General features: G+C 39.3%; 1 protein-coding gene across 1 annotated transcript; it reads left to right on the top strand.

Moving 5' to 3' along the window:
* The first annotated feature begins 6890 nt into the window (after positions 1-6890).
* Taar1 (trace amine associated receptor 1) lies at positions 6891-7992 on the top strand. The gene has a single exon (XM_021175348.1). It carries the CDS (start codon positions 6935-6937, stop codon positions 7931-7933), a length of 999 nt encoding a protein of 332 aa, XP_021031007.1. The 5' UTR covers positions 6891-6934; the 3' UTR covers positions 7934-7992.
* Positions 7993-8829: the final 837 nt, after the last annotated feature.

An 8829-nucleotide genomic window follows, 5' to 3' on the forward strand; every position in this document is an offset into this window, starting at 1 on the left:
TATACTCTAGGGGGAGTGTTCTTAATCTTTTTCTGTTGGTCTCTATTGATAGTGAGGACTCTAGTGAGTTTTGCCACCTCTCCTGCTCTGTGCGATGGGATGGTTTGCTTCTGGTCATGTTCCTTCTCTGGCATGATGACTTCAGCTGCATCCCCTGCCTCTTGTTTCTTTCCTCCTTCAAAAATTTTGTCAGAAATGGTCTCGTTATTAGAAGAAAGGATACAGGGTGAAATACAGAGCTGTAAAATATTTTAGAATAGAGTAATTATTAGATCCATAACTAATTTTATTCACAAATTTGTCTAGTGGTAAACAAGACATGAGTTGAGCTGAGAACCTTAGCAAAAGTGTGATTTAAATATAGAGGTAAAAGGACAAACGCTTCATGAACAGAAGTGTCCAGGCAAAAGAAACAGGTCATTGGAGTTTGTTAATAACAAGTCCTCGGCAATATATTTTAGACTATGCAATATCTTTTACTGGATACGGTGGTAAAGAATTCATAGAAGGAACCCTGAATTCGAAAAAGAAGAAAGAGTAACTGATGGCCTAGGGAAATCTATGGCTAAGTTTGGTGTTAGTGCCTCTCTTGTTATGGTTTTATCTGTTCAGTTTCAATTTCACTATCCCGAAGAAAACAGTACTGTGAACTTAGATTATACAACTCAATGACTATTTTCATACTTATGCAAAAAAGCATATTAAATATGTTTGTATAAAATACTGTAAATGAACTTAGCCTATGAGGTTTTGAAATACCCTAACAACCCTGATAATAACCCTAATAAAAATGTTACAATGTTTTTATTTTCTTTATTTTAAAAGATATCATTCCACTTTTAGATAAAAGAACTAGGTCTTTGTACTTAACATTTTATTGAATATACACCATATATATCTAATGATACATATCTGAAATAAAGTCAGACTGTTTCAGATACTTTTGTTGGTTTAAAAACTGTTACAATGAACATTTACTGAGTTACAATATGAACATTTTAAGCTTTAAAGTAATAGTAATAAAACCAAGTGTTGGGTGTATTAGTTCTTAGATCAAAGCAGGAGGATGCCAAATTCCAGACCAGACTGGACATTGTGAAACCTGTCACAAACAGCATCTCACAGTCCAGTGCTGAGATTGACCTGCAGTTTCTTGAATCCAGTGACTAATGAACTGCACATCTTCCTGACACCTCACTTTTATCTCCTTCACTCCTGTGGCTTCTTCCTTTCTGGGGCATATCAAAACAGTTCAAAAGGTAAGTTCTAGGTTACCATTAAGGTTTCCTTAAAGTAATGAATTGACTTATTCATTGTTTCATTTATTGAGATAGAATATCATGTGGCCCAGATTGACTTGGAACTCCCTATGTGGGCTAACCTCAATCCTTTGGCTTTCCTTTCCTAAGCACTTCAATTTTAGGCATCACTAGATTAAAAGAAAGAGCTACATTTTAAGTTTTTCAATGCTCAGAATTGAAGTCACCCATGCTAGGTAAGTGCTTTTAATACTAAGCTACATCAGTAGCTTCAAAGTTCTTTTTTTTTTTTTTTCAGTTAAAAATCCTCATGCTATGCAAAGGCAATGCTTTTTAATTTAAAATAAATATTGTAGTCTGTGTGTGTACCTGCTGTGGTGCGAGTGTGGAGGTCAGCAAGCAGCTTTGCAGAGTTGGTTTTCTCCTTCCACCTCCAGGGGTTCCAGGGGTTCCAGGGGTTGATCTTAGGTCAGCATGGCAGGAGCTTTACCCACTGAGGCTTCCCTGCACCCTTGAGATTCTTTTCCATACTGGCCGTGAACTCACAGAGCTCTACCTGCCTCTGCTTCCTGATTTAAGGCATGTACCCTTACTGGACACACAAACTTTATATGCCCCAGTACAGGGGAACGCCAGGGCCAAAAATGGGAATGGGTGGGTAGGGAAGTGGGGGGGAGGGTATGGGGGACTTTTGGGAAAGCATTGGAAATGTAATTGATGAAAATACGTAATAAAAACAAAACAAAACAAAACAAATATAAAAGCTAAATAGTAAGGTTAATACATTTGGAAACTTTCCCAGGCCTTTGATGGATTAGGTCTTTATTTTAGTTTTGGCAGCCAGTGCTATGTGCTGAGTTTGGCAGCCTGAGTGATGTGTCTATCATGGAGTCCATCATGCTAAGGTCTCACGGTCTACTAAGGTCTGTGAGGCTGTTACAAGGCCATATTCATGTAAAACCTACACAGATGTGCCATTCTATGAAAGATGGTTACATAACAGATACATCATGATTTACTTTTGGGTTCTCTAGATATCTGGTGTCAGTCATTTTGTGCTGACTCATGGTGGACCTGAAAAAGTATAATGTAAAAGCAAAATTCTAGGCCTTTAGGTCCAGGCTTGGGAATGTGACCTCTGTGACTCAATGCTCCAAGGTATGCTAATCATAAAACAGACAGCGACATTCCTCCACCCACCCGCTTCCTGGGTTCAAGGAGTGTTCATTCGAAGAAAGTCACCCTGACCATTGCTGGAACCCTCTATGCAAATGTGCTATTGTTAGGGGCTCTTAGAAACTGTCTTGAGAAATAACCTGCACAATTACCAGGTATTCCTTGTGACTCTTGTGACTTTGCACTTCCTTGTGACTCTTAACTGGTATTTTTGGTATTTTCCAACAACGCCCTTCCCACCCCCTTGAGTTGTGGTTTCTTCCTTTAAATACCCCCTTGCCCAGCTACTTGGGGCGCCACGGTCCTCTACCCCTGCGTGGTGTATGACCGTGGGCCCGAGAGCACTCTTGAAATAAAAAGTCCTCTTGCAGTTTGCAGCAAGACCATTTCTCGTGAGTGAGTTGGGGTGTCGCCTCTCCTGAGTCAGAACATGGGGGAGTCCTCATGTTGTGGGTCTTTCAGTCCCCACTCCCACATCCAGCCTTCGCCATTTTGATCCATTCCAGATTCTTGTATCAGAACCATGTTCTTCTCTAAGATGCCTGTCACTCACTGGCATTCGGCAACCTTCATCATTGTTGGTTTGTAAACAAGTGTGGGGATGTTCTTTGACATTTTCATTTCTATAATGTTTAGTACATTCATGAGATTTTTTCCACTGTCCATCAGATCAGTATGATATTTAGTCACGATTTCATTATTCGCTTTTGTACTTTCCTGGAGAAATTAAAACACCACATACCGTTTCTTAGACCGTTCACATTTACCTTCGTAGTGTGCTTTAACTGTTTTTGGCTTTAGATTTTCATTTCTCTGACTCCACAGTCTTTTCTTATTTGATTTGGCTTCTGTCTGATGTCATTCCACATTGCTAATGGTGTTTTAATGTTTCTTGGCAACACATCTCAGGAGCATGGGATTTGGAGCATCTCTAAGATTCTGCTTTCGGGGTCTCTTCAGTAGATTCTCTTTCACTGACAAAGCTCACTGTCAGTGCTTGAGAGCTCACTCCACACTTGGTTGTTAAACATGCAGCTCTCCCGTGATTGCATTTGTATTTTAAGGCAGAACTTCTTGCAATTATTGAAACACAATTCTCTTTGGTTTGCATAGAATTAATTATTATTATTATTATTTTAGAATCCAATTCTCAACATCTTAATTTTCCTGTCTTCTTCAAGCAATAAAAGACACATAGGTGTTGTATCTTGTGATTCCTTGATTCTGAGAGACATCTTTCACACTCACACAGAGACATTTCTTTGTTCTTTGTTAAATATTCTTACATTTAACATTCTCTTGTTTTAAACAAGTTCCTTGTAGCTCTCTATGTTGTGTCTTATTAAATGAAAGCCTCAGCATTCCTGAGACATTTAACGCTATGTGACTCTGGGAAAACACATTAATTAAGGACTGCAACTGTCTGGAGAAATGTCAAACAACATCGACTCTACTGGAAAGTCCAGTTCTGGGTTGTATGAGCTGCTGATGTGAGTCCCTACTAGCCGTCTGTTCTAGTTAGGGTTTCTACTGCTCTGATGAAGCACCACGACCAAAGAACTTGGGGGAGGGAAGGGTTTAATTAACTTACATTTCCACAGCAGTGCTAATCATCATCAAAGGGGATGTTAGATCAGTAACTCACACTGGGCAGGGACCTGGAAGCAAGAGCTGATCAAGAGCCCACGGAAGAGTGCTACTTGCCTAGTCTTAGGTTCTCATGGGCACTGATTGTTCAATAACTATCTCTGCCTTTACACATTTGACGTTAAATTTGAGAACAATACGATTTGTGGGTCCACAGAATTTTATAACTCATCTAAGACCAATAAATAATCATAAAACAATAGCCTTTGCATTAAAGCAAAGTTTAGTTGCAATTATTTTAAAAGAAGTCTACTCACGTCTAAAAATTAGACTATCATCGCTCTCATCTGCTGGAAATGAGGAATAGCCACGGGAGACTCCAGTGTAAGCCAAGTGTATTCTGGGATCTGAACTCCAGGCTGTGCTTTAACCACTGCGCTATCTCCCAGGTGCAGTTTATGATGAATTTTCCTACTTGATTGCAGAGAACAGCACTCTCCTCTGCTCCATACCATCTGCTAACCATGTCTTATATATAGTTCCTTCATGACCTTCACCTTCTATGAAGAATGGAGAACAGGGAACCAATCCACTCTTTCTTAGCTTAGATGTCCACATCAAGAGTCAGGAACAAAGCAAAAGCGAGTTCAGGCTGAGAAATGCACAGCTTTGGAGAAAGCTTTCCTTTCAGCCTCCGAGGTCTTAAGGATGAGCAGAGTTGTCATGATCACACCTGGATTCTGGAAGTTTTATTTGTACTCTGATTAGTGAAAAATCCCACAAATCTATCATAGCTTCCTTAGATTTCACCTCTAAGGCTGTGCAATTTCACTAAATTTCACAAAGCATCTACTTGAATGGTAATGAAAAAAGTCACCTAGTTTGCATAAACCACAGAAGTTCTTGCGTGTAGTCTTCTCTGTTGCCCTCTTTCTGAGCACAGGAAGATGGTGATAGCCCAGCCACACGAAAATAGACCTCAGAACAGAAAGAATGAGAGGTTTAATGACTCCATAAGAAGTTGGTCAATGGATGCAACACACACATGCACGTTAATGAGAACAGTTCCTGGGGTACATTTCGCCATGAATATGGCCTTAATAGAAAGCAGGGGCAGGTATGAGACATCACTGGACAGCTTCCCTGAACCTCTAAGCCCTGAGTGGGTCCCATGGCTGCTTGGGATTGGTTCTGAGAACATATTTTTTTGTTATTATTCTTTTTATAGTACGTCAATATTTTGGGAAAATACAATTAACATGAGTTCTTCCATAATAATGTTGTTTCCTTGGTTGGTATCCTTGTAAGGATACTAGAAAATACCTTGTAAACCAGCTGGGAAAATGTCATTAGCATCTGACAAGTGGCTTGGATCAGAATGGCTATCAGTAGAAATAAAAAGTGGTCTAGTCTTAGATATATTTTCCATGAAGAGCCAAGATAATTTTTTATCAGGTAGATATTTTTAGCATGAGAAAAAAAGAATTTCATCAAGATTTTGGATTGAGGAATGTTATTATAATATTATTGTTGTTGTTGTTAGTGCGGGCATACATGCTCTGTCTCTGTCTCAGTCTCTCTCTTTCTGTGTGTGTGTTTGTGTATGTGTGTGTATATGTGTATGTGTGTGTATATGTGTATGTGTGTGTGTATGTGTGTGTGTATGTGTGTGTGTGTGTATGTGTGCATGTGTATGTATGTGCATGTGTATGTGTGTGTATGTATGCATACATGTGTGTGTGTGCATATGTGTGTGTATATGTGTGTGTGCATGTGTATGTGTGTGTGGTATGTGTGTATGTGTGTGTATGATGGAAAACACATCCAGTTAAGATAACCTTGGGAGTATTCTCTCCTTTTACTTCCTGGCTTCTGGAATCAAATTCCAATAATCAGTCTAGCATGAAAAGCATTTTTATCCATTCATCTAGGATCCGGATCAAGTACTCTCAAACTGGACCTCATATTTCCAAGACATTCAGGTCAGAGAAAGAGTAAGATTTGGGCAAATGATGAAAAAGAGACAGCCTGACCTAGACATTAAGAGTGATATTTTCCAGCAAGCAGGAAGCTACTCTGGTGTTGCGAGGGAAGATGAAGGCAGATGCTTGTATTAGACTTGTTGGCTTGCAGATTACACAAGCTCATGAGAAGCTGTCTGAAGAGAAGGTGCAGAAGGGAACTGGGGCTTATGGGAGGGGGAGGACACAATAGCAGCTGGGACTGAAGGCATCAGCTTGTCAGGTGCCAGACTTGTAAGGGGTGTTGACTTAGGAGCCAGAGGAAGGATCTATCTGAAAAAAATGACGAGATCCCAGACAAAACGTATTTGGAAGACTTACCACTGAGTTTGGTAATCCAATAGTAAGTTGGCTAAGAATGACGTTGATAGAGTATTGATGGAAAAATGTCTCCCGGGAAACACTTAAAGGCTATTTTAAATCTACCTTCTGCTCAGGTAACTCTGACACGTAGATTCTGTCTTCCTTCAGACAAAGACTGTTCCCTTGATGGAAATACAGAATAGTCATCACTTGACTCTCTTTGGCTTATGAACATGGAGATTTTATGTGCTGACTTTATTTTATTCTGAGCTTTATATTTTAGCAGAATGTCCAGCCCCAACTAGGTGTTAAACATGTTTTAAACTGAAGCATTACACTGACCCTGTAAGTCAAATTTCCAAAGCAGATACTCTTCAGCAAGAACGTGGAAATATGGTATAAAAGACTGAGTTAGTTGCTGACTCTTTCCTCATTTTTCTTCTCCTTTTCTCTCCTCTCAGATTTCAGGGACAGGTACGTGTCCATAAAAATAAAAGAAGGTGGAATTCTAACCTGACTATGAGTTCTGGAGAAGCATTGCTCAACAGCCAAAGGGAAAACCCAGCCTGTGTTGAGTTCTCTGCAGTGATGCATCTTTGCCACGCTATCACAAATATTTCCCACAGGAACAGCAACTGGTCAAGGGAAGTCCGCGCTTCCCTGTACAGCTTAATGTCACTCATAATTCTGGTCACTCTGGTTGGCAACTTAATAGTAATAATTTCCATATCCCATTTTAAGCAACTTCATACACCCACCAACTGGCTCCTTCACTCCATGGCCATTGTCGACTTCCTGCTGGGCTGTCTGATAATGCCCTGCAGCATGGTGAGAACTGTTGAGCGCTGTTGGTATTTTGGGGAAATCCTCTGTAAAGTTCACACCAGCACGGATATCATGCTGAGCTCCACATCCATTTTCCACTTAGCTTTCATTTCCATTGACCGCTACTGTGCTGTGTGTGACCCTTTGAGATACAAAGCCAAGATCAATATCTCCACTATTCTTGTGATGATTCTCGTTAGTTGGAGCCTTCCTGCTGTTTATGCATTTGGGATGATCTTCCTGGAACTGAACTTAAAAGGAGTTGAAGAGCTGTATCGCAATCAGGTCAGCTACCTGGGCGGCTGTTCTCCCTTCTTTAGTAAAGTATCTGGGGTACTGGCGTTCATGACTTCCTTCTATATACCTGGATCTGTTATGTTATTTGTTTACTATAGGATATATTTCATAGCTAAAGGACAAGCAAGGTCAATCAATCGTACGAATGTTCAAGTTGGATTGGAAGGGAAAAGCCGAGCACCACAAAGCAAGGAAACAAAAGCTGTGAAGACCTTAGGGATCATGGTGGGCGTTTTCCTCGTATGCTGGTGCCCTTTCTTTCTCTGCATGGTCCTGGACCCTTTCCTGGGCTATGTTATCCCACCCTCTCTGAATGACGCACTGTATTGGTTTGGGTACTTGAATTCTGCCCTCAATCCGATGGTTTATGCCTTTTTCTATCCCTGGTTCAGAAGAGCTTTGAAGATGGTTCTCCTTGGTAAAATTTTCCAAAAAGACTCATCTAGGTCTAAGTTATTTTTGTAATGCAATTCGCGAAACCCATGTATTTTACAGTTTTTAAAAGCAGTTGGTGATTGGGGGCTGAAGAGATGGCTCAGTGACTAAGAGCACTGACTGTTCTTCTAGAGGTCCTGAGTTCAATTCCCAGCAACCCCATGGTGGCTCACAACCATCTGTCATAGGATCTAATGCCCTCTTCTGCTGTGTCTGAAGATAACCACAGTGTACTCATATACATAAACTAAATAAAAAAAAGTTGGTGATTATATTTATGAACATAGTGAGCCAACTATAGGCACCGATTTCATGGTTTTTTAACATCAGTTATTTGAATTAAAATATATATGTAAGTTATACTTTGGTGTTTGTATATAATCTGTTACTTGACATAGAATAGATATGATCTTGGACATTATTGTTATGTAGGTTTAACTGTGGTAAATCCAGTATTAAGAATTGCATGTAAAAAACCTTTTTCTGCCCTTAGATGATCTTTTGTGAGCTGATGGTGATTGTTCATTCAGAAATTGAAATCACAAGGCTGAATTTAGAGTGCAAATCAGAAGGAATTTGTCATATATGAGTGTGTATATATGTATGTATATGAATATCTATATGTTCATATATATATATATATACACACACATATATGTTATTTTTGTAATGCAATCCATGAAACCAATATATTTTACTGTTTTTAAAAAGTTTGTGATTAAATTTATGAAAATGGTAAACCAACCATAGGTTTTCATATATCTATATCTCTCTATCTATCTCTATCTATCTATCTATCTATCTATCTATCTATCTATCTACACATGAAAACAGGGGCAGAAATAGTGGTTTCCAAAAAATACCCTAAAAGGATGTAGGGAAATATAAATTATATTCATTAATTTGAAATTAAGGTATTTCTCAAA

The sequence above is a fragment of the Mus caroli genome, chromosome 10 (assembly GCF_900094665.2).
Source record: "Mus caroli chromosome 10, CAROLI_EIJ_v1.1, whole genome shotgun sequence".
NCBI classification, from domain to species: domain Eukaryota; kingdom Metazoa; phylum Chordata; class Mammalia; order Rodentia; family Muridae; genus Mus; species Mus caroli.